Below are 26,387 nucleotides of genomic sequence, written 5' to 3' on the forward strand. Positions count from 1 at the left end.
CAGACGAGATCGAGGGACGGAGTCAAAGGCTTTGCGGAAATCCACAAAGCAGCAATACACATGTCTCTTTGAGGACCTCGCCTCCTCTATGATAGCCCGTAAAGTAAAGATATGGTCCAGCGTGGAGAAGTTTCTCCTGAAGTGTCCTTGGCCTGATGCTCTGTTTCCCATCCTCTCTGCCATAGAGCTCATCATGTTCTCTAGTACTGCCCCATAGATTTTGGCCATTGTGTGACCAATCATGATAGTCCTATAGTTACGTGGGTCTGTGGGGTCTCCTACTTTGTGGATGGGGACAATGGTGTTGGTAGTCCAGGAGGTTGGGAAGCCTTCACAGAGTGTTTTGTTAAAAAGACTGGCAAGAATGGGGGCCAATACGTGGTGCCCATGGGAAAAATGTTCCGCGTGTAGATCCTCATGATCTTTTTCTCTCCCATTATGCAACTTTTTAAGAGCCCTAGTGACATTGGGGGAATCAAAGAGAGAAGATGATGTAGGCCGAGGGATGTGTGACATTTGTGGTATAGGCTGGTTTGGCACATCATATAGCTGTCGTGCATAGGCTCCCATCCTCAATGCATCTGTGGTCTCATATGCCCCGCATTGTCATGTGGGGCGTTTATCTGTGATGATGACACGGTCATCATGATAAACGGCCCATTTTCCTACCTTGTGCGCTTCCATAACCTGAACCATCCTGGCTTTCTTGTAGGGGGGTGAGGTCATCTCCAAGGTATATTTTGGTGGTTTGGAGGGTGGCCCTCTTCTTCAAGACAGCCAAACGGGACTATGTATCTTTGAACTTGAGGAGGAGACCTCTCCCTCGTCAAGTCCTTCCCGGCTCGCCAAGCATCTACAAAAGGGGTGTCAGTGAGGCCCATCTATCTGCGTAAAGTCTCACTGTCCTCTTTTGGTGAGTTGCTTCCTTGCAAGCCTGTTACTCGCACATGTAGAGCCCTAGATTGGCGACACTTCTCTTGCTCAAGCATGGTAGTCATGATGGATGTGGCATTCGGGGTGTGGACTGTTTTTTGCTTTTTCACAACCTCAACCCATTTGGAGGTTTCTCCCACCCTTCTTTGGTTGCTTCCATGGCTTTTCGGAGTCGCAGACAGAGCAGAGGGTGGCGGGCACAGAGCGAGACTTGGAGCAGGGTGGCGGGGCGGACAGACCAAAAATGGCGGCGGGCACAAAGCAGAGGATGGCAAGCATAGAGCGGGAAGTGTAGCAGGGCAGCAGGGCGGACAAAGCAAAGGGTGGCGGGCACAGAGCGGAAACGACGGCGGCAGACAGAGAAGAGGGTGGCGGGAACTGGAGAAAGGCGGCGGCGGACAGAGCGGTCAACAGAGCAGAGCAAAGGGTGGAAACAGGAGAGAGAGAGAGAGAGAGAGAGAGAGAGAGAGAGAGAGAGAGAGAGAGAGAGAGAGAGAGAGAGAGAGGGAGGGAGGGAGGGAGGGAGGGAGGGAGGGAGGGAGGGATATTAACGTCTACGAGAGGCCAAAGTCGGCCTATGAGACAAAATATAATACAACTGTGTTCTTCCGGTCATTGGAAGAAAAGGAAAAGAAAGAAAAGAAAAAGTGTGCATGTGTCTGGATACAACTGTGAATCATCATGGATCGGTGGAGCCCATATACAAACAATATAAAGGGGGGTGGGGATGTGGATGGAGTGCTAAGGCAAGATGCATCTCTATATGCTGAAGGGGTAGTACAAGCATGCTATGCAGATCTATGTCTAACTCCATCCAGTGCCATAAGAGGGATATAAGATATCATACTTCGCCGATGTTGTGAGTGGCGTGAACATGTACCCTGAGTCTGAATGAAAGCGAGCTAGCCTCTCCTGTGTCTCCATCTGGTGTCTCATCCGGATAGCTGCTATCTCTCTGTGACGGAGTCGGGGTGCTCTGTGTCCAGTCTGTCTAGGTCTCCTCCTGGCTCTCAATTCCTCTGCTCTCTGTGCGGTCATCCCACATGGTACATCAGCTGGCATTGGCATAGCTCTCTAGAAGAAATCTGTGAGCTGGGACTGTCTCCCACCCCTAGTGGGAGCGGGTGTCTGGAGGAGTCTCTCTCGAGAACTATGAAGCTCTAGTAGTAGTTTGCCAAGTTGTCGCTGAACTGTGCCGCTCTCCCAGCCTCTATCTCTAGCTGATGTGATGAGACTCGTAGCTGTCCAATAGCAACGCGAGAGCTGTGTGGCATGTATGCATCCATATACCGCGGTCGCTGTATAAACCCATCCACTGAGATGCTCATAAAGTGGTCTCTGTAATACAGCATCTTCGGTGGTAGTGGGCTCTCTGGTGCTGTCCATGTCTCCTGTATGTAGCGCTGCCATATGTCATGTCTCATCACTCTGTTCCTCTCATTGAAGCTGGTCATTGGAATGTGCGGGGGATTTCCTCCTTTAAGAAGCAGTATGTCTTGTGGCAAACATTGTCGTCTAACCAATGGGTCTTTGTGCGGTTGAGCACAAACAACATAGTCAGGCTGGTGGTGGCTTTATACATAGAGGTTTTCATGTTTTCTTCAATGGACACCCTTCCACCCGTGACCCAATCAAGGGTGATGATGATTGTCTGTGATCGTTTTCAGCCTTTTGTTGTGCATCAAGATGTACATGGTAGATTTATGGTTGTGGAGATCACTTGTGAAGAACTTCTTTGGCTGGTTGGTGTGTATGCTCCCCATACAGTAGGGGCTCGTTGTTCTCTTTGGTGGGATCTGCAACAATGTTTAAGGTTAGGAAAACCAGGTTTTCTCATGGGGGATTTTAATATCTGCTCTTCTGCTATTCAAGCTAATTTGCCTCACTCTATAATGGATAATCCGCAAAGGCGGGTTTGGGACTCTTTTATGTCTCTAATGTTTGATACTCTGTTGCCTGAGCAACTACAAATGTTATCATTCGGCCGTGCTCATCATAGATTTCGTGTGCCCTGAGGTTACAAGTGTATTTGGTTGCAGTTTGCAGCAACAAGTGCAATCTCTGGGGCGCCTTCCTAGGATGGATTCTTCTCATGCATGGGATGATTGGGTGTTGGGTCACAAGACCAGATTGTTTAAGGCTTCCACTAATGTTGTATATCATCTTTTGGTCCAAGAGAAGAGATGGCTTGCAGCAAAAGCTAATAAAGTATGGAATGTTAAGAAAACGGCCTCCTGGTGGAAGCGCATCCTATTCGGTGGTTGGCATTCCAAGCTTTCTTTTCAGGGCCAAGTGTTTATTTGGTGAGTCATGGTTGGGGGCTTGCCTTTGGCCATTGCGCTTCGGCGTCGGAGACTTTTGAATGGCAACTGTTTCCTCTGCCAGACTTGTCCAAAATCTAGTCGGCACAGGTTTATTTCTTGCCCGGTGGCTCGCTAGATATGGGAGTTCATCTCTTCAGTGTGGCAAATGGTGATTGGACACACTTTGTGACCGAGGCAGTGGGTATTTGGACATGATCAGCCCGGGGGAAACAATTAGCAACATGAGGTCTTCTTTTTTTTTCTTTTGATGGTTGGGTCTTTGGCATAATTGGCTCATGCGAAATGCTTTCATCTTTGATTCACAATCAGGGGTGAAAGGTCATGTCCAACGTGGTCGTGGTCTATTGCTTTGGCAAGTTTCTTCTTTGATCGATGCACATGTTATCACCATGGCGCAAGTTGACCCTTGGTTACATGCTCTTCGTATGGTGGGCATGCCTCATGTGGCCTTTTAGTGTGTGCGGTCTAACAGCCTCTATGTACATGTTTGTATAGCTGGGCATGCAACCTTTGCTTTGTATTACTTTTTCGTAATCTAATCAACCAACAATTACGAGAGAGAGAGAGAGAGAGAGAGAGAGAGAGAGAGAGAGAGAGTTCTAATGATATCCTTTACTTGCAAAAGTAGTGCTCAGAGGCATTAGAGAGGCATGCTAATCAATCGAAAAGATTGTGGGAAAGGTGCGGGCTCTGCTATTTTTATTTCAATCCTACTAGTTGGAAAGGTCTAAAAGTTCAGCAATTTTGGATTATTGGATTATGCTTATAAGCAAACCTCACTTTTCAAAAATCAAGGATGATTCTTTAAATTTAGTAAATCAAATGGACCTCTTTGTTGATGACAATAGTCATCATTGGTCTCAAGCACCCACGTTAGTGTGTGACACTACATTACTATGTAGAAGGTTCTTTTATTAAATTACATAATTATTATGTGTAAAATATTTGCCATTTGAAACTCTAAATTTTCTTCTCAGTTCAGAAAGAGTGAGGGCTTATTCCTTCCTCGTGACTTAGCTTTGTAAAATTGTGTCGTGGCCTATCAAGGCCTTAGGCTTTACATACATACATACATACATACATACATACATGTATGTATGTATGTATGTATATGCCAGCCATGCTTTTATTTCCGTAAGCTTTACTTTCTTGTGTTTTCTATCTCCGTGCTAACTGCTTGTCTTACAAGATTTTCCTCAAAATATCAAGCTAAGGCTCAAGCATTTATGCATGTGTAATGACCAAGCCCCAAACAATAAAAAAGTCCAGCCTTTTGTTATAAACTTGTCCACGGGGGTTGCAGGCACCCTCGACGTCTTGGTGGGTGCCCGAGAACAGGACACAGGCCATATCTGGATAGCCTCCCATTCCCAAAGCTTGTCAAAACCAGTAAATCTGATAAAATATTGATAAGTGCTTGTAAATCCTGGAAATGGTGACATGCTTCCCCGGGCAGATGCTTGATGTATGGGAGAAGATTTCAACATGATAAGAGTCCCCCACAGATCACCAAGGAAGCAATATTTTAACTCCACTATTTAGGGGAAAGAGAGTGCATCTTGGGTGAAGCTCATCTTCTCTATTAAGGGAGAGGACACCGTGTAACTACTGAAGTTTGGCCACACCCTACATGCCTCCATTTATCCAGATCTGATTGCTGGAACACGGATCCCAATTTAGCCAGGCTTGGTCGCTTCTACATCGATGAGAGGCCTGAGACTAAGAAGGCTCTGTCAGCATTCTTGCGCACACCACCGGCCTCATCCACACCCCCATGCTTCTTCAGCTCGGACACCTGTGGCATCAAGATTGTCAATGTCTAGATGGTCAAACTCCTAGACTGCCACATCCAAGATCCCAAGGTATACCAGCATGCGGAGGAAATCTGGGAGTCTATTCCACTCAACTTTAGCACCTCAGCACTTGACAGGGGCCTTCGAAGAGATCAGCTTTTTTCTCTAATCAACAGCCTAGGAGAAGGTCCAGACCTTCAGGTAGCAGGAGACAAGCCTTCAAAGCAGCCTAGCCTCACTATAACGCAACTAGAAGAGGACCCCTAATAGCCCATGTTGAGATGTATGCCGCAAGACGTGTGCCCCGGCCTCCCGTCCGTTCAACTAATGATCCTCTCACCAAAGAACCTCCCTCAACATCTCTTGATCCCTCTGTGGATGGCTCTCAAGTCATTTAAAGGATAGAACCCTCTTGGCTCCTCGGCCAAGGTTTCGATTGTCATCAAATGGGACAATTGCACAATCATCCTTTTAGTGACGCTCCAATGTCGACCGGCCATAGTTTACACAGCCAGAGGGTGGTGTACTCGAGAGTATCCTCGCTCATTCCCTCTTGTGTCTAACACACCCCTCAAGCAGCCACAAGCAGGAGGCAAAGCCTCACACACCTTCCTTGAGCAGGGCTGACAAACTCCCTGCCATTGCCCGAGGCAGAGGCACATATGCCGCCATAGCGCAAGGTTTAAAGAGAACCGCTATTATCATTTATCACAAGATCCACCTTCAGAGAGCCCACGGATTCAAAGGCCCTGCCAACCACCCCTTCACTTCTGGATGGGGTCAACACAGTTACAGAACTGACCAGGCCCTCCCTCCTTGTAATGGTCCCCAATCACGGGGAGCCCCTTAAACCCAACGGACCCCTGAGGGAGACCTCCCAAGCCTACAAGATGGAGAGCACCCCCCCCCCCCCCCCCCCGGGGCCCAATTGCTGGCATGTGGCCTATCAAGGCCTCATACATACATACATACATACATACATATATAATATAATATAAATATATATATATATACATATATATATATACATATATGTATATGTATATATGCCATGCTTTTCTTTCCGTAAGCTTTACTTTCTTGTGTTTTCTATCTCTGTGCTTGTCTTACAAGATTTTCCTCAAAACATCAAGCTAAGGCTCAAGCCTTTATGCATGTGTAATGACCAAGACCAAAACAAGAAAAAAGTGCAGCCTTTTGTTATAAACTTGTCCACGGGTTGCAGGCACACTCGACGTCTTGGTGGGTACCCAAGAACAGGACACAGGCCATATCTGAATAACCTCCCATTCCCAAAGCTTGTCGAAACCAGTAAATCTGATAAAATTTTGACAAGTGCCCTGTAAATCCCGTAAATCCTGGAAATGGTGACATGCTCCCCCGAGCAGATGCTTGATGTATGGGAGAAGATTTCAACATGATCCCCCACAGATCACCAAGGAAGCAATATTTTAACTCCACTATTCAGGGGAAAGAGAGTGCAGCATGGGAGAAGCTCATCTTCTCTATTAAGGGAGAGGACACCGTGTAACTACTGAAGTTCGGCCGCACCCTACATGCCTTGATTTATCCAGATCTGATTTCTGGAACACGGATCCCAATTTAGCCAGGCTTGGTCGCTTCTACATCGATGAGTAGGCCTGAGACTAAGAAGGCCCTGTCGGCATTCTCGCGCACACCACCGACTTCATCCACACCCCCATGCTTCTTCAGCTCGGACACCTGTGGCATCAAGATCGTCAATGTCTAGATGGTCACACTCCTAGACTGCCACATCCAAGATCCCAAGATATATGAGCATGCGGAGGAAATCTGAGAGTCTCTCCTTCGACTCTACTCTGCTGCCTCAGCACTTGACAGGGCCTTCGAGGAGATCAGCTTTTTTCTCTAGTCAACAGCCTAGGAAAAGCTCCAGACCTTCAAGTAGCAGGAGACAAGCCTTCAAAGCAGCCTAGCCTCACTATAATGCAACTAGAAGAGGACCCCTAATAGCCCATGTATCGATGTCGAGATGTATGCCACAACAGGTGTGCGAGAACCCCCCCAACACCCCCCAACACCCCCCCCTCCCTTTCCTCAACAGCAACTGCAGGACATCTTGAACAGGTGATTGAGAAACCCCCCTCCAACCTTCAACAGCAGCTGTCATGGCTCGGCAGTAGGCCTTCCGTCCATTCAACTAATGATCTCCTCACCAAAGAACCTCCCTTAACATCTCTCGATCCCTCTGTGGATGGCTCTCAAGTCATTTAAAGGATAGAACTCTCTCGGCTCCTCGGTCAAGGTTTCGATTGTCATCAAATGGGACAATTGCACAATCGTCCTTTTAGCGACGCTCCAATGTTGACTGGCCATAGTTGTCACAGCTAGAGGATGGTGTACACGAGAGTATCCTTGCTTATTCCCTCCTGTGTCTAACACAACCCTCAAGCAGCCACAAGCAGGAGGCAAAGCCTCACACGCCTTCCTTGAGCAGGGCTGAGAAACTCTGTGCCATTGCCCGAGGCAGAGGCACGCATGCTGCCATAGCCCAAGGCTTAAAGAGAGCGGCTATTATCATTTATCACAAGATCCACCTTTGGAGAGCCCACGAATTCAAAGGCCCCACCAACCACCCCTTCATGTCTGGATGGGGTCAACACAGTTACACAACTGAGTTGGCCCTCCCTCGTTGTAATGGTCCCCAATCACGGGGAGCCCCTTAAACCTAACGGACCTCTCAGGGAGACCTCCCCAACTTGCAAGATGGAGCCACCATTCTGCCCCCCCAATATCTATGCTCTATCAATGTCAAATGAGCTGCGAGCATACAACATGAAGTCCTGCTGAATCTGAAATAGTTGTACAAAAGCCAATAGCCATATTGCCATCACAAAATAATATGACATCATACATGTTTGATCATAAATCATGAAAGTACAAGGCTAGCTGCTCTAGTAACTACTACAAGTTGAACATGTGACTAGTCAGTGGTCACTACTGAGGTAAATACTGATATGCTAACCGCTAACTAGTAAGAGTGACCAGTCTACCACAAGGCCACTGACTAATAAATCAAGTCTCATGAGTCACCACTCACTCATCATCATCCAAGCATGAGGATGAGGATGATGAGTAGTCTCCATATGTGAGGAGATTTACTTCAAAATTATATAGTGGCTTTTGGTTCACCACATCACTTGGTACATCATTACTTGGTATCTCCTCAACAATGGTAGAGGGTCTAGGTCTCTTTTGTGGAAGGGTTTGCATCTGGTGCTCTGGATTGTCTCTATCGGTTGCTCTGGCGGCTCTCCCTCTCGAATGGGCACCTTGAGTATACACCCTGGTGCCTTTATAGATGGAATGACGATTTTTGTTGAGCTTAAGAAGTGAGGAAAGTGGTCGTGAGAGCTCGAAACAGAGCTCAAGTGACTCGTCTATCAATGCTCTCAAGCTCTCTGTGAAGAAGTCTGTATATCTCCTCTTACTCAATCACGTACTAATATATATACATGTATATATTATATATATATACATGTATATATATATATATATACATGTATATATATACATGTATACATGTATATATATACATGTATATATATATATATATACATGTATATATATATATATATATATATATATATATATATATATACATGTATATATGTATATATAAAGTGTGTGTGTGTGTGTGTGTGTGTGTGTGTGTATTTATGTTTGCACTTGCGGCTGGCCTACAAATCAATTTTCAGAAATCTAAATTGCTGCCTTTGCATTCAAAACAGTGGCATAATTTGCTATGGCCAGGGGAAATAGTTCACTCCACTCATTTGATTCGGCATTTGGGATATCCTTTGGGATGGATAGTCACTCGCCGTCAACAAACAGATTGGGTCTTGGCAAAGCTCAAGAAAAAGTTGGAATACTAGAAACTTGCAACATGGCCTTTGCATGTTCGTTTACGGATTCTCCAATCCATCTTGGTTGCCTATATTCAGTTCTACCTTCCTCTCATCAGGTTTTCTCAGGGGGAGCTGAAATTATTTATGTCCACCATCTTGGAGATATTCTGGAGATCGAAGCAGGGGAAAAAGAGTGTACGTTTGCTTTCGGCAAATCGTTTGTGTACCCCTAAAATGCATGGAGGCTTGAATATCCTTAATTTACAGGTGCATATTCTTGCCCACAGAGGTAAACTGATGCTTCAATTTCTGGAAGGCACTCAGCCTTGGACAGCGATGATCCGTCATTTATTACTTCATCTGACGACTTCGGCTTTTGGCCATTGGCAACCTACTCATTGGGAATTTATTCTTGGTTACATTACTGGCAAAATTAAGGGCTGTCCTCTCATTTCTGGCTTACTTGCTGATTGGAAGCTTGTCCTTTCAAATTTAAAATGGAATGGTCGTGACTCCTTACAAGGCAACTCTCTCCGCGCTGAGAGCATCCATTGGTCCAAAGCATTTTCAGTTCCCCTGGCGGTGCAAGAACCCCGGCGTTCATATTTTCTCCACTCAAAGGGTGTTACCTCTGTGGGAGATGTCATCCATCCTGATGGCTCCCCTCTTTCTTTTCCACAGGCTGCTACACATTATGGCTTGGGACCTCACTATCGTCGTCTTTGGCGTGATATAATTCAGATGCTTCAGCCTTTTTTGCCGATTCCACTATTGGAAATTCGAGATCGCCTACAGGATTGGACTATCTCCTCTTTTGATTCTTCATGCCATCCCTTGAGGCTATCTGATATTACAGTTGCTGGTCTGTATAAACATTTGTTGCCATTGCCTTGGGTTTCTGAACGGGCAAATCTCTTCTGGCATATGCATCGGTCGTCTTTGTGGTGGAAAAGACGATTGCGATCTCTTTGGCATTCGAAGCTTCCTCTTCGACAACAGCTTTTTTTGTGGCGCGTTCTTTTGGCTGTTATCCCTCAGGACAGTTTCTGGCACGCAGACATATATCCTCATCCACTTGCCATAGATGCTCTGCTTCCAGGGAGACAGTCATTCATATTTTCTAGAACTGTCCTTCTTCTCGTCAGTTTTTTCTTCCTATCATCCAGCTTCTGCGGGCTAGATTTCCAAATATGAAATTTGGAAAGTTTTTCTGGCTATTTGGTCTTCATTTGCCCAGACCAGAATTCACTCTTTTCTTCTCATGGGTGCGCTACTGGGCTTTATGGACACTATGGAAAGTTCGCAACCATGGAGTTTTCGGTGATGCGGCTTTTTCTGCTTTTTCTTTCTTTCGGTACTCCCTGCATCAATCTTTCTTCGATTGCATGCAGGTTGACCAAATAGATCATGATGTATATTTGTCTTATATTGACATCTTCAGTTGATGTACTTTGAGACTATCTACTTTGGATAGTCATCTTGTAAATCTAATATACTTATGATTCCACAAAAAAAAAAAAAAAAAAAAGTGTGTGTGTGTGTGTATTTATGTATATGTATATGTATACCTAGTTCATAACATACGCGTTTGCAAACGTTTGTACCATACACGTATGAAACACAAGTTTCATACGTGACCTTTTTTTTTTTTGTGTTTTGTAAGGTTTGAAAGCGCCGAGTCCCGACTTTAATGTTTTTTTAATCAAAATACCGTACGAGTGCGCCGCCTGGAAATTCGAGTGCCTCACGGTTTTGGAAATTCGAAGAGCGCCGCTTGGAAGTTTGAGTGCGCCTGCAAGCTGTTGCCGAGTCCCGACTCCCGACTGCACTTTGAAGTTCGAATTTTTCAAGTTTCAACGTTAGCAACCGGCGGCCAGCCTACATCGTAGTACGTACACTGTACAGCGGCCAGCCTACAGGACCCAGGTATTTCTGTTTCTGTAGAGTCTAGACTCTAGACTACACTTGCCCAATGCCTACAACTTACAAGTATTCAATGCTTTTCGAAACCCTAACCCTACAGTGCTGTAACTTGTAAGCTTGTACAGTACAGCCTGTACTGCAGAGTGTAGACTCTAGAATATACTATATAGTACTTACTACTAGTTTGAACTTTGTACTATGTAGTATCTACCACAGTACCTGTATCAGTATGCTGTACTTCAAAACTTAAATGCTGTACAGTCACCAGTGTGCTCATGCTGTAGCCTGTACAGTGTAGGGACTGGCAGGAATACATAGGTGACAGGCCCCAAGGTGTAGCCTGTAGCCTGTATGTACTATCAACTTTCAAGTTTCACGTATCATCTATGTAGTATGTACAGTGTACACATGGTGTAACATTTACGAAGGCCTTGAATCTCATGGATTTTTCTTTTTCTTGCAAGTTTGCAAATTGCAGGCCCCATGAATTTCGAGAAATGGGCAGACCTAAAGGCTTAGAATGGGAGCATGTGATTGTCATTAAGTCTCTTGGCAGCGGTATGTTCACATGCAAGTGCAAATATCGCCCCCATCAATGGAATGGAGGCCCTTTGCGCATAAGGGCACATATCTTGCGTCTAACAGGCCAAGGGGTTGGTCCATGTGACAATGTCCCCGAAAGTGCAAAAGACATATGCAGAAGGTTGCATGTTGGTTTGATGCCTCAAGGAGAAGCAGCACTAATTGATGAGCAGATTTGGGTGGAACAGGTGGATCATTAGCCTCCTTTGTGGGTGAAGATGCAATGCCTGCAGGCAAGAGACATAAAGTCTCTACAAAGGGTCAAATGCAAGGGAGTTTATCAAGAGCATGGCAATTGCAAGCTAGAAAGGATGCCATAGGAGCCACCAAGAGGTTCTTTTATGTAGAGGATATCCCACATTTCAAGGTTAAGAGTCCTTACTTCCTTGAAATGGTACGGGCTATTGGACATGTGGGTTCTAGCTTCAAGCCTCCTTCATATGATGCCTTACGTAAGAAGGAATTGAAGGATGAGGTGAAATGCATTGACAAAGACTTGTTGGGGATAAGAGAGAAGTGGAAGAAATATGGATGCACCATAGTTTGTGATGGATGGTCAGATAATAGGCGGAGACCTATTATTAATGTTCTTGCTTCTTCCATACATGGCACTGTCTTTCTCAAGTCTGTTGACACAAGTGGACAATACAAGTCAGGAGAGTACATTTTTGGCATTTTGAAAGATGCAATTCTTGATGTGGGGCCAACAAATGTTGTGCAAGTATGCATGGATAATGCATCAAATTGTGTGCGTGCAGGAGAGCTCATAGAGCAAGAATGGCCATCTATCTTTTACACTAGGTGTACATGCCATTGTTTGGACTTGTTGTTTGAGGACATTGGCAACTTGCCATGGGTTGAGCCTGTGTTGGAGCAAGGAAGGAAGATTGTGACCTTCATCACAAGGAAACAAAAGGCACTTAGCATCTTCAGGAAATGTAGCAACAAGGAGCTTTTGAAGCCTGCTGAAACTCGATTTGCCTACATGTTTATAGTGTTGGCCAATTTGTTGGATGAGAAAGTTTATAATGGCTTAAGGAGGATGGTGGTATCTGATGAGTGGTTGAAATGGAAAACATGCCACACAGTCAAAGGTGAGGAGGTTACATGAATAATCTTAGGACCCTCTTTTTGGAAAGATGCCAAGATGATTGTCAAGATATGTGCACCCATCTTGAAGATTCTTCGATTAGCAGATCAAGAAGGAGCAACCATGGGGCTGATTTATGAGCTAACAGACCGCATGGTGGAGAAGATACAAAACATGCAGGACATTGATACAACCAAGCTTGCAGATGTTCAAAATCTGTGTGTTAATAGATGGAACATGATGCATTCTCCTTTACATGCTATAGGTTTTGTTTTGCATCCCATTTGGAGAGGGAAGGGTTAGGAGTCTGACAATGAAGTGCATGATGGTCATAGAGTGATATACTGGATATGATACAGAAATACAGGGTATCTTGATTGATGAGTTGGATGTGTATAAATCAGAGGGAGGTTCTTTCTCTCGTGCCTTTGCAAAAGAGGAGAAGAGAATGCACCAAGCAGTCAAATGGTGGGAGACATTTGGTGCAAGTACTCCCAAATTGCAACAGCTTGCTATTCGTGTGCTTTCTCAAGGGAGTTGTGCCTCTCCATGTGAGAGAAATTGGAGCACTTTCTCTCTCATTCATACTAAGAGAAGAAACAGGTTGAAGCCCTCCAATATAGAAATGTTGGTCTATATACATACTAATCTACGACTCATCACAAAAATTAAGGCTCGAGGGTTTGAGAAGATGGAGATCACCTTGGACATGATCAACAAGGAAAAAGATGATGAAAGGTTGATTTCTTTGCAGGAGATGCAAGAGCCTGATGACATTGGGACAGCCACAACCACAAATGTTGGAGGCATTGAGGAAAATGTGGATGATGAGTTAGATGATGATGATGAGGATTCTTCTTCTTCCTCTCATGAGGATGAAGAGGAAGAAGTAGAAGGGGATGAGAATACAGCAGAATAGGCTCTTCCAAAGTTCCAAGTTTCATAAAGTATTTTATCTCTAGAGTAGTATTTAAATTTATGCTATGGACGTTTGTTTGCTACAAGTTACAACTTGTGCTTTGATTTATCTAGTTTTCACTATTTAGCCTTGAGGCTTGACCCTTGGGTAAGCAATGAGCCTTTATGTAACTTGTAAGTGTTGTAACTTTGGAAGTTTTTATAATAGAACTTGGAGAGCTTGAGTTTACAATGTATATTTGTATCTATTTGTCTAAATCTCGTCCTTTCTACGAGGTATTATATGGGTCACGTATGTTACTCGGACCAGGCCTGAAACATACTCGAAACATTCTTACATACCCGAATGCGTATGTGTTTGCTAAACGTATGTTATGAACTATGTATGTATATGTATATGCATATGTGTGTGTGTATGTGTATATGTATGTATGTATGCATATGTATATGTATATGTCCACATGCTCACACTCTGTCAATGTATACAGGACCAAACCCCCTAGTCAAACAAACACACAAGATCCTTGGGCAATATCGGGACCATCTCGTGGAGGAGCTCACATCATTGAGATGTCCATTACATCCAAGCACAATTATTCCAACAGGCACTTCTTGTGAAGAAAAGCCTAAAGAGCTCTCTCCAACAGTGTTTGAGAATGATGAATCTAGAGAAGAGCTTAGAGATGGGGGTGCAACAACCCTGGTGTGCTACCAAACTTATTGTCGAGCCTTGTCCTGCTGGGGGAATCCGGATTGTCTGTGAGGAACAATAGGCAGAAATCTGAAGTCATGACTTGGATGTGTGGCAGATTTGACTCCACAACTCCATCTTGTCCATGATAGTGGCAGATGCCATCACATCAGTGGTATGGGTGGGAGGAAAGGAAGTAGTTCTATCTCACCCTACTTCTTGTGTGGGTCCCAAAGGATGCTCTTGCGTGGTAGCGGTACTCCACTTGCTGAGACGCCAAGTCAAGATGTCGTCTCTTGTCTGAGAGAAGCTTGTGGTACTCCTTAGAGGGGCCTGAGACTGCAAAGCCAACCATAAAGGGCCGAGGCCAGCGGTTCACAACCGGGTGTGTAGCTGTGGTGCCATTTAACAAAGTACGCATGCGCAATGCATATTGTTTTTTTTTTTGCCAAATAAAGACTTCTATCAAGTAAGAAAGAACGAGTATCAAATCTGAAAGCTGGAGATCCTCATCTTAGACTGTAAGATAGCCATAGCCAATCAGGGGTGCAGTTATGCCAAGAAAGCGCAGTGGGAGTCGATGAGAAGAAGATCCCTTTATCCCTTGATCCCACTCTCTCCAAGGCCAAGTGTTCATAAGAGCATGGATGATATCTTCCCAAATAGTACAAATGCACTAGGTGTCATAAATCTAAATGCCCTCAATCGCCTCTATGCATATGGCTTTCCAAATTTGCTAGGTTGTGATGTTGGCAATAATCTTCCGAGTGGTGTGAAGCCTCCCCGAGGGGTGGTGTGTGGTGTGTCTGGGGAATATCTTGTAGTGTGCAATTCTGGGTGAGTCCTTTGCAATCATAATGGCAGTATCATGGTCCCCGCGCTGAAAGAAAATTTGTGGTCCAGACTAAGCAAGCGGGTAATAGAGCTCGAAGTACTAGACATAATATCTCTTCTCAATCTGTCTATAAGCTGATCTATTGAGGTGTTGGTCCTCTGAGCAACTTTGCAGCCCCAAATACAATGTATACAGTCTCAGAAGCTATCGAACATCTAGGGCAAGATGGGTCCACATGAAAAAGATAGCTGTCCACTGATTAACAAGAAGTTGCTATGTAAAAACAACCAGAAGAAATGGAATATTTGGATCCTACTCACCAGGATCCCAATGAAGAAATTCAATGGGCCATCCACCGTACGACCGAAGGCATCCATATCCTTGAGTTAGAGATTCAAGATTCAGGGAGCGAGTCAATAGACCAATGTTTCCGTGAGAGCAACCCACTACTCTCACAAGGTGGATGATAATGTTTGGAATAAACACGTAACGCATTTCATCAATCGTGCCAGGATCTAGCATGGGTAGTACTTGTAGCGGTACACTTGTCTTGGAGAGAGCACCCAGCCATCTGGGGTGATGCTCATCATGGAATGTGCCAGTAAGCCACTCGATAGCGATAGCTGCATCAATCTGCTTAATCCTCTAGTGACTCCCTTTGAGATGCTGAGTGGAGGCCTCTTTTTGATCCATAGGAAGACTTCAAAAAATCTTCCAAGATCCAACTGTCGGTGCACATCTCCTCCAGCCTGATCATTGCATATAACCAGAAGCACCTAAGGGACAACCAATGTCATCTCTAATAAGAACATTCTACATGATGGATTGACTGTCTGCCTCTAAACTTGGAAGCCTCTGCCTCAAGAAAAGTCTCATCTTGCTCCAAGCTCTAGTAACAGCTGACAGAAGCGGGGAAGAGGGTGCTCTTTTCCAAACCCCCCCAACCCCCCCCCCCCCCCCCCCGGAGAAAAGATCCTTTCATTAGTTATATAAAAAACGCCCGTAGGGCTACAAAAAATCTCTCCTGCTCATAAGAGAAAAAGAGCAGTGAATACAGCATGGCAGCCCGGGAGACTCTCCCTAGGTGCTGCAAAATACAAGCATCAGCACAAAGGACTGAGAGGCTAAATCATACAATAGGGGGGGGGGGGGGGGGGGGGAAGAGCCAAACAGGTGGCCTGTAGTGCCAACGGGGGAATCCCGTGTGTAAGGTGTAGAAGGGGCCACAGGGCCAAGTGGTGTGAAAGGCATGGCGCCGCAAGATCGCCTCATCCGAGTCTCCCCGGATGCGGTCGTACTGTCCTCGCAGGGTGTGGATCAACTCTTGCCAAATCCCCCGTACAGTCTCTGCTAATGGCTCCAATCTCCCCTCAAAGGCCGTGAAGCACCAGGCCCTCCAGGTGAACCAGATGGTGAGGCTGCTGAGGAGCTCCCATCGTAAATCCCTCTCCTATGTCCAGCTGGCGGACGAGAAATCCGGTGCCGGAACCAGGCGAGGCTGGCCCCTAATAAATCTGATGGCCTGACTGCCCTGCTCCATCTCATAGCCCATCGCAGGCCCTGACGAGGTCGACCAAGCAGCGGCACCCCACGTAAACATACCCTCTGGAGAGAGGGGAGCCAGAATACGCAGCATCCGCAGCCAAATCTGCTGCGCTTGAGGGCAATCCCAAAGGCAATGTCTCTGTGTCTCCATAGGGTGGCCGCATCGGACGGAGGCCGCCGGAAGACCACTGTAAACAAGCCAAGTGCCAACTGCTGAGCCCCTGTGGGCGACCAGCCACCCACTGAAAAGTCGAGATCCTGTGGGCCTGTCGACTAGCCCAAAGCCGAGCCCAAAAATCCTCTAGGAACTCCTGTGAGAGTCCCTGTAGCCGCCAATGCCCCGCTGCCGCTGGAGAGACCGTCCTCCTCGCCGTCAAAATATGCCGCCCCAGCCGAACAGTATACTGGAAAAAGGTAATCTCTGTGGCCTCAAGGGATGCATAAGGATCATGCCACTCGTACTCCCCGGGGTCCCACTGTAGCCGGGCCAAGGGGCGCGCTGCATATGCCCATATGCGCCAATCCGGGAGCACATCTGCAGGGTCGGGGTCAATATGCCACTTCCGAGAAGCGACGGCCACTACCCGAATCCTCTGAAAGGTGCACTCTGCAACCAAAGGCGACTCCACCTCCACTCTCTGGAGTCTGCCCTCATCCTGAATCTCATAGTAGAGGCAACTGCCATCCTCAGTGCAAGCTCTGACTGCAATCAGGATCTCCAACTGTGTAAAGGCTCCCATCCACCGTGGGGCCACTGGCTCGAGAGGCGTGAACCACTCCTCTGTGAGTGCCTCCTGAATATCATCCCTCATAATCAACCCCCCTCTGAAGTGACTCAGCCTCTCCACCTAGATCTCCTCTGGGAGACTGCAGAAGGCCTGCCAGTCTCCAAAACTACGAGCTGGGCCTACCGCTAAAGGTCCCCAGGCTAGACGAGGCCGAGAACCCAGCATATGACCCTGCTCCGTGCGAACCGCTGGGCTCCAGATGAGCGGCTGTCTGGCCCACTCCTCAACACAAGAAGGAGGTCGCTGAGAGAGCCCCGGTCTCGGCAGCTCCCAAGCTCTCAGGATACTCAAAGCAAATCTGTCCTCCCATCCTCTACTGAGGCCTGTCCTCCTCATCTCTATGAAGATCCAGTGAATCTCTGGTGCCCAAGTACCCCCTGCTGGGGGCGCCCACGCCTGCAGCCGCTGCAAGAGGAGCTCTTTCCAAGGCTCAGCGCCTGGAAGCAACCCCCGAACAATAAGCTTCCCCAATAAGGCTCTACTCTGATCGACTGGATCTATAATGCCCAAACCTCCCTGAGCCAGCGGAAGTGTAATAACTGCCCATGCAACCTTTGCCCGAGCTGGCTGACCGTCCCGCCCAGACCACAGAAAGTTCCTGATCAGCCTCTGTACCTGGTTGATGCAAGAGCTCGAGAAAATCCAGCAAGACGTAATGTCCCACATGGTCGCTAACAGCACCTGATTTGCCACCACCACCCTCCCAGCCAAGGATAGTCGAGCTGTACTCCAATACAAAAGCTTCTTCCGAATGCTCAGAAGAAGCGGGGCAATCTGCTGCTCAGGTGACAAATCTAGGCCAATCTGGCATCCCAAATACCGCACTGCTGTGCCTGGAGGAATCCATCTAAAACCGGGGTCCGGGCTCCATGCCAGAGTGGGAGCACTATTGATCCAAAAGGCCACTGTCTTGCGCCGATTGATCAATGCTCCCAAAGTTGCACTAAAAACCTGGAGCGACTCCTCTGCCCGAAGAAGATTGGCCTCTTGGCCATGCAAAAATAAGCCCGTGTCGTCTGCAAACTCAGCATCAAGCAGGTCCTCCCCCCGGACTGGGAGCTGAAGTCCTCTCAAACCAACCTCCTCTGCCGTCAAATATATGCTCATAGCCTCCGCAAAGAAGAGAAAAAGAAAAGGGGCGAGGGGACACCCTTGAGACGGACTGATCTGGTCAGCTCAAAACTTGGCCCCCGTCCTCCTGCAATCAGCACCTGGCTGCGAGCTGTGGAATACAGAGCCGCCACCCCTCTGATCCATCCTGGCTCAAAGCCCAGGCGAAGCATAGAGCCCTCTAAGAAACCCCAATCAACTCTATCGTATGCCTTCTCAAAATCAAGAAGCATCACGACCAAGTCCTCGCCAAGAAATCTAGCTCGGGCCGTCGCCTCCCAGAAAGTAAAGATGTTGTCAAGGATACTGCGCTCCTTGACAAATCCTGTCTGAGTAGCATGAATCAACTCCCCCAGGAAGGGCTGGATCCTCAAACTCAAGGCCTTTGCTAAGACCTTGCAGACAGTATTGAGGATTGTAATAGGCCTCCAATGCCGAATATCATCTGATACTCCCTCCCCCTTGGGGATAAGATAGATCAAGCCCTCTGAAAAGCTCTGCGGCATCACCCCAGTGTCCAAAACATGCTGAAAGCCCCTGCGGAGGCCTGGCCCCAAAAGGTCCCAATAGCGCATAAAAAAGGCCAGCGTCAGTCCATCCTCCCCTGGGCAACTATGTCGCGACAGGACCCTCAAGGCCTCGGCAAGCTCAATCTCTGACAGAGGCGCACCTAGAACTGTACGCATACGGTCTGTGACCCTCCTCTGCACATGGGCCCACACAGTCTGTCTGCAAACATCTCGATCCTCAGTGGTGGTTGGCTCCGCTGAAAGCAGGTCTCTATAAAATGCAGTGGCAATGGCTCTGATCTCCCCGACCTCATTAGCTACCGATCCATCCGGTCTACCAAGCTGGACTCCTGCTCGCGCATGACAGGGTCCAGTGATCTCAAAAAACTCCCCAGTCACTCTATCACCAAGCTGCGTCCATTGAGAGGCCTGACGGCGATAGTAAAACTCATGTCTCTGCTCCTCTACCTCTCTAACCTCCTGGCGTGCCTGGCTCAACTGGGACGCCACCCACTCACATGCAGGCTGTTGCTCCTGAAGGCGCTGTAGCGAAGCAAGGCTGCGTCTCAGCCGATGCTCCCGCTCGCGAATCTCTCCCAGCCGTGTCAAAGCTGCAGCGTGTAGAAAAGAGCTAAGATCGGTGAGTCCCTGTGCACACTGGCCCGCTGCATCCTGGTCAGAGCACTGACTATCATGCCAGATCCTCTCAATGTCCTCAGCGAGACTGGGATCTGTAAGTACCCTCTCTGGGATCCTCAACTGCAAGCTGGGCTCCCGTGTCCCCGGACCCCTCCTCCAATGTCAATATAATTGGCGCATGATCTGAAAATGAGGTGCCAGCGAGAATGCCGACGGAGCCCCCTCGCTCCCCTAACCAGTCGCCCACATAAAAGCGATCAATCTGTGATAGATTAGTCCCTCCCTGCCGGCGATCCGACCGAGAGAAACTAAGACTGTCCTGAGACCGGGAGAAAGCCCCATGCTGCCATGCATCAGTGATCCTCAGTGACATGCAAAACCGGTCCCAAGCTGCAAGCTCCGTGCCGTGCACTGTAACATGACTGCCTCCCACCCTATCTGCCGGGTCCTCAAGCATGTTGAAGTCTCCCCCGACACACCAATGTGCGGCCTCTGGCAATGCATCCGTAACCTGGGTCCAGAACTCTGCTCTGGCACTAGCATGATTGGGCGCATAGACGTTGAGCACACCCAATAGCTCATGATGCATCCTCAGAATGACATACTGTGCTCTACCAGGCACAATGATCCCTCGATCCACAATGGCCTGTCGCCATACATCTGCAATGACCATGCATACTCCTCCCTGTCCACCCAAAGGACCAAACCCTTCAGACCAAAAAGTGTCCCATCTACCAGGCATCACCGAACCATATCTCCGGATCCTGCTCTCACCCAAGTGGTGCTCCTGCATCATCAAAATATCAATGCTGCCACCAACCAGACATCTCTGAAGCTCCTGCCTCAAGCAACCACGATAGCGTATAAAGTGTGCTCCGCCAAGGCCCTGTACATTCCATGAGATGATCCTCATGGATGCCCTGCTGAGGTGGATGCTGTCTCAGCCGTACGGCGGGCCTTCGCAAGCGGCTTGGATGGAGAGTAGTCCCCATCCGAGCGGCTGCGAATCTGCCCACCCGGAGTACTGCAAGAATCCCGGATCAGGCGCCAGTGGCTGTGGCCCATGGCGACTGCCTCCCGCTCTGACAGAGCAACCTCGTGTATACACACATATCCAGGGTCGCGTGCTAAGTCTGCCACTATGCGTACGACCAAATGCCGAATCCCTGCAGAAGTAGGTCTCTCAAGAGGGTGTACCACATCCTCATGTCTTTTATTTTCTTGCTGCACAACCATATTAAGGTCTCTTCCAATGATCCAACGATCAGTAGAGCAAGCATTGTGTGAGGAGCTTCCAGAATGAGATCCTGTTTAGGGGCATGGATGTTCAAAATACCATTATGCATGTTGTTCTGCAAAATGATAATCCCTTGCTTTAGCAGGCATGATGACACCATGGTCCATGGCCCATAATGCAAGGCAAAATGGACTGGGAAACTGAGAGACATATTCCGTTAGATTCTGCATCCCAAGACCTGAAAGTATGAAAACCTTGCCAGATTGCTGCATTGGCTATCATCTAATTTGTGCTCTTCAATGAACAATATGTCCACAGGGCCATGTGTGGTTAAAAGGTGGAGTTGGTCCCTCACGACCTGTCTCTGGGGCGAGGAAAAACACCACCTAATCCTTGTATATTCCATGAGACGATCCTCATAAGGGAAGCGTATGAAAGGTGGGACCAAACTTGGTGATCGATTGCAATGCTGCACCCCTCAAGGAGGGAGTACGTCTCGCATAGGTAGCCACCTGCGGAGTGGTGAGGGTAGGAAAGTCCTCTGGAGAGAAGATCTGTACAGGGGCGTGGGTGGCAAACTCTCCTTGCTATTCATGGAAGAGACCCTCTCTTCTAGGGGAAGAGGGATGCGCTGAGAACTATATCCCATCTTGATCGGCAAGAGAGAGGCATAGGGGTTGGGATGCTCCATCGGGGGCCTTGGGGCGAAGGGGGGGTTCTGGGGCGTCTGCCATCCCTAACCACCACCCAACATTGATGATTGAACAGGCTGCTGGGGTGGAGCGGCTGAGGGGGGTGGGGGAGGAAGGCACCTGCTGCTCTACTGGATCAAAGTCTGGATGATATTTGAAGAAGAGTTTTTTTTTTTTGAGCTGAGGGGGAGAGGGCTGCAGGCAAGTGCATGGGATGTGGCTTTCGGAGAGTCGAAACCTACTTGGAAGAAGCCACGACCAAGCAGGCGGGTGTCCTGGAAGTGCTCAGTCAGCTTTGTGGGAAGAGCTGCCAGTAGCCAGTCCTGCTTGCTGAGGGGAAGGGCGGGATGAAGACAACTGCCCACACAAAGTCATGCCTTCTTTACGTCCTAGCTAGTCTCGGTAGAAAATCTATTGAGCTACTTTCCCTTGGATGGAGCAGTCCACCTACACTTCAGGCATGTTTCTTTATTTTACCTGACATTTTTGGCACGCCGCACGAGGTTACATAATCTTGGACATCCGTATTCATTCTTGGCAAAAGAAAGTCTTTTCAAAGATGCATGAGTCTTGTGTATTCAAGAATGCCCAACAATTAAACTAACATGTCATTCATGGAGAATTTGGTGTGGGACGTCATGCTCTTGGAGTATACCTAATATTTAAAGTAGAAATGAAAATTTTGTGGTGACATTCTCTTCAGATGGCACCAAATATGCTTTTGAAAAGCTGAAAAACTTTCTAATGAATGTGTGCTTATCTTTCGAACCCTGTCAATCCTTTCACGGTGGAGGCAAATACATGTTGGGATTGCATTGGCATTCTGGTGTATCAAGGACATTGTGGCCATTGAGAGCCGGTGTCCTCATGAATTCCTGAAGTGGGCTTTATATCAGGGTTCCAGACCTGATCTTTCCAATAAACCACCACCACACAAGGCCCTTTCTTGCATATGGGATTACTATTCCAATTGCCTCATGTTACTCAAAGAGAGTTGGTTTGGTTACTTTGTCTTTTCAGCACCCTCCCTTAATCAAACAAGGGGTCGCTGCTGCACACCACCTAACGCCGCCTTCCATGGCAGCTGCCTTCCAACAGGCTTGGCAACACTTAGAAAGCCACAGACCTCAGCTACTATAGGGGGGACACACCTAATGACCATATGACAGCCACACAAACCATAGTTGCATTCCGTATGCGTACAGATCCGTACGATATGCACGATCCGTACCGTACTAGATTGTGCATCCCGTATGGGTACGGAAAAAGTTTTTCCCCCCTTTTTTCTTGTTTGGGTTGAAAATGGAAGAAAAACTTCTAACAAGCTAAATGTCGTGCCTTTTCCTCTTAATTTTTTTCCAATTTCCTCCAATTCTCCTGTCGCAGAATTTGCCCTCCCCCAACTAGTACTCAACTCGCGCGTTGCTGCAGTATGTAAATGACCTTAAGAAGCGAAACACAGGAATGGGAGCCGGAATACAAAGGGTCAATCGAAGGGATTTTTTCCTCTTATTTTTTAGAAATCTAGGATTTCTTTTTTTTCGCCTCTCCTTGTGCCTTGGTTGTCCATGGTTAATATGTAATAGATAGATAGATAGATGTGTTCCAATTCCTCCCAAGTCCCTTCAATTCCCCCAAATTTCCCAATTTCCCCCAATATGGCAATTCTTCCCAATTTCCCCCAATATGGCAATTCTTCCTATGTTCCCAATTTTCCCAAAGTCTCCTCAAGTCTCCCAAATTTCCCCCAATTTTTCCCAATTCCTCAATTTTCTATGTTTCATTTTTTTATATGTAAAAAAAAAACATGAGCGTACTTAACGTACCTTATCTTGATGCGTACTTTCCGTACTCGTAACGACTGCATTCAAAATGTACCAGACTTAATGTTTCTATCACTACGACTTCTTCTGAAGTGGGCTGCATGTAGGGGTCCCACATCCTACCACCCAGCTGTGCACTCGGGAGGGTCTCTGCTGGGAAATGAGCGTGCACATGGATGACCTCTACCCCTCACATAATTTTGCCTGTATACCACCACCACACAGTACCCTTTCTTGCAGTGGCATTATTATCCCTTCCAGCAGCCAGGTGTCACTCAACGAGTGTTGGTTCAACCAGTGTCTTTTTCATGTTGCTTAGCCGTTTTGGGTTTTTTTTTTTCCATGAAGTGTACTTTTTTCATGTAGCTTAGTTGTTTTAATTTGTAATGATTTGGTTTTCAAACACAATATGCAGGTGGCTGTTGGATGGACAAAGGGAAAACAAGAGGGCAGATATGTTTCTGAAGAACATTGAAATGAAACCAATCACCGGGGCTCAAGACAGCAGCTCAAGAAAGAAGCTTTCTGGGTGTAGTTTAGAGGCCTCTAGATTCAAAGCAGTGAAGAGGAGACAGGAACCAGATAAACATGAACCTGTTTTTAAGCTTGTGAAGAGGAGACATGCATTAAGAGAAATCCGGTCTTTTGGGAGCATATCTAACCAGCCTTGTAAGGTAACTGCCAAATTCACAAGCAAAATAAAAAAAGTGCCTTCTTCCCCTAGACGGAAGTCTCCTAGAGAGCTGCCTTTTTCTGCAAGGCGATGTTCACGCTGTCAGAGCTTGAGTGATGGGCCACTCTTAACCAGACCAGTTTCAGCAGCCCACAAAAGGAACTCCAAGAAGATTGCATTGAAATGCTATTCTTTGGAGCTGTTTTCTGGTTCTTACAGAAGGTTGGGACTGCATTCTGATGAAAAGAAGCCAAAGGTGGATCCTCATCAAGCTAAGAAAGGTAGAAGCACCAAAGGGAATTTCAGGAAAGCAGAGGTGTTGGGTTTCACTTCAGAATTCTTATCTTCCTTAAAGCTCCTCAGGAAAAGAACTGTAGCAGTAACTTAAGAGCAATATGCCCTTTGATGATCAAAATATGTCAATAACTGCCTTTGATGATCAAAATATGTCAATAACTGCTTTCAACAGCAGTGCTAGAAGGGGAGATTAGTTCTACTCAAGTTATGCGGTGTGTTGTACCTGTATATTTTGCATGGCAAAACCAGGCTCTGCTTCTATCTTGAGTGGGTTTGTAAAGCTGATTGTTTTTTTCATTCTACTTGTATGTTGCAGACTGGAACAGGTAATATGCCTTGTTTCATCATGTAAATAAAACTCCGAAGTCGCTTTTTTTCGTAGTGCTAGGGCCACAAAGTGAGGTCAAAGAGTCCCAGAGAAGAAAGTAGCCATGGGTTTGACCCAAATGCTTCATGCACTATGATTTTGTGCGCATTAAAATTACGTTGCCCATTTTTGGTAGTCACTGAATCACACTAGTAGCATGAATGCAGAGTAAGTAGAACATTCAAAAGAGAACCAAGCCACCAAAAACAAGAAGCAGCAAAAACAAGTTCTAAACCAAACCTGCAAGGCTCAAACAATAGCATTGGCAACATGTGAATTTTATTTTGTGGATCTTTATTTAAGAAAATCTCTTTGTTTTCTTGAAGGCAGCATAGAGGCGTTTCTGAGAAAGCTCCACCACAATGATTCTCATCTATTGTTAATCTATTCTCCCTTCCATGGGATTAGTTTTTGTTAAGGACGTTTTCTGTCTCTAAACCTACTTTTGTTTGGGTACCTGGCAAAGGGCCTGGTGTTAAATCTTAACAACCCCAGTGAGGGGAATTCAAATCTACTCTTCTTAGTCCACCAGAGGGCATCGTATGTTTACTGAATGCACTATGTGAACCAAACAAAAGGCAGCTAGCTTTATTAACCAGATGGAGGACAGTGCTGCTCGCCACCTCATGGCTTGTGAGAACAGGTGGTTTCGAAAAATACCATGTCAACGTTAGAAGTGGTCTGCAAAAGAACACATGTTATTCAAAACTATCCTACGTTCAAGTTGTTAAACGACATTGGTATGCTTTCCTATCTGTAGCCCTTACGATAAACAGACCTACGTTCAGAAAGTTACCGGCCTACCGGAAAAGTTTCAGAAAAAAAGTTATATATCTTTTGGCTTTTCTATCCTCCATGCATTTATTAAATTCACTGAATTTTTTACTATTAGAGGAATCTCTTTTCTCGGTTGTAGCAACCACTTTGGGCTCCTATCGTGTGAAATGAATAGCAACCTATGACTAAGTGGATTGGGACTTCTTAAGAGGGTTCTCTTGCACACTGGGTTTTCTCAAGATTGGATCATGGGGGTCTCTTGCCTTTATTGGGAGGCTTACAACACAGTGCTTGCTTGTGGAGGTCGAGGTGAGCGCTTCCAAATCTCTCGTTTCCTACGGTAGGGATGTCTCTTAGCTCCCTTGTTGTATCTCATTGTGAGCATGTTCCATCGCTCTAGTGGCAGAGTATTTGGATTGAGATTGCTACTTTGCATAGAGGAGCTTTTGGACCCTGAGTTGGTTGATGATACAACAATGTTTCTTGTTTTTGGTCATTGCGCATTGCCTTGGAAGAGTTATGTCTAGGAGGAAGGGCCTTTATAAATTGACATTGGGAGGATTGATATGGGCATAGATATTGGCTTCACATGTATTGAGAGAGGGTACACTACCAGGTTTCTTGGATGCGAGGTTGGGATAAACATTACACATGCCCATCAGTTTCTCCTTGTGCTCATGAGCATAAAGAAAATTTTCCTTCAAGTGTTGGGAAGCTCAATCGTAGTGGTAAACCAAGTATTGCTTTTACCACAGCTTGGTATGTTACTTCTTGTTGTTGTTATGGCCGCAAATGCGTTCAACAGATGTAGAGGGTGATCCACAAGTTCTTATGGTTAGGCCTTGATTGCACATCAAATACCAAGGCCATAGTTTATTAGGAAACTATTATCCTTCCCAAGCACGAAGTGGGATTTAACATCATTGATTGAGAGATCCAATGCAAGGATATGCT

At 46.6% G+C, this 26,387-nt stretch overlaps 1 protein-coding gene across 8 annotated transcripts in view; it reads left to right on the forward strand.

Annotated features, from left to right (window-relative positions):
* LOC147640482 (uncharacterized) overlaps positions 1-24,818 on the forward strand; it is an 81,051-nt gene extending 56,233 nt beyond the window's left edge. For 7 of the 8 annotated variants that reach the window (XM_086781146.1, XM_086781165.1, XM_086781192.1 and 4 more), the window contains one exon: positions 23,735-24,818. In XM_086781146.1, the coding sequence (XP_086637272.1) occupies positions 23,735-24,380 (646 nt within the window). In that variant the 3' untranslated portion in view covers positions 24,381-24,818. Of the gene's footprint in view, positions 1-3,885; positions 3,939-23,734 lie in introns of all 8 variants that reach the window. The other variant, XM_086781150.1, reaches the window with a different exon arrangement.
* Positions 24,819-26,387: the final 1,569 nt, after the last annotated feature.

This window comes from Cibotium barometz, chromosome 3, assembly GCF_041138505.1.
Source record: "Cibotium barometz isolate CiBa-2024 chromosome 3, ASM4113850v1, whole genome shotgun sequence".
Taxonomy (NCBI): domain Eukaryota; kingdom Viridiplantae; phylum Streptophyta; class Polypodiopsida; order Cyatheales; family Cibotiaceae; genus Cibotium; species Cibotium barometz.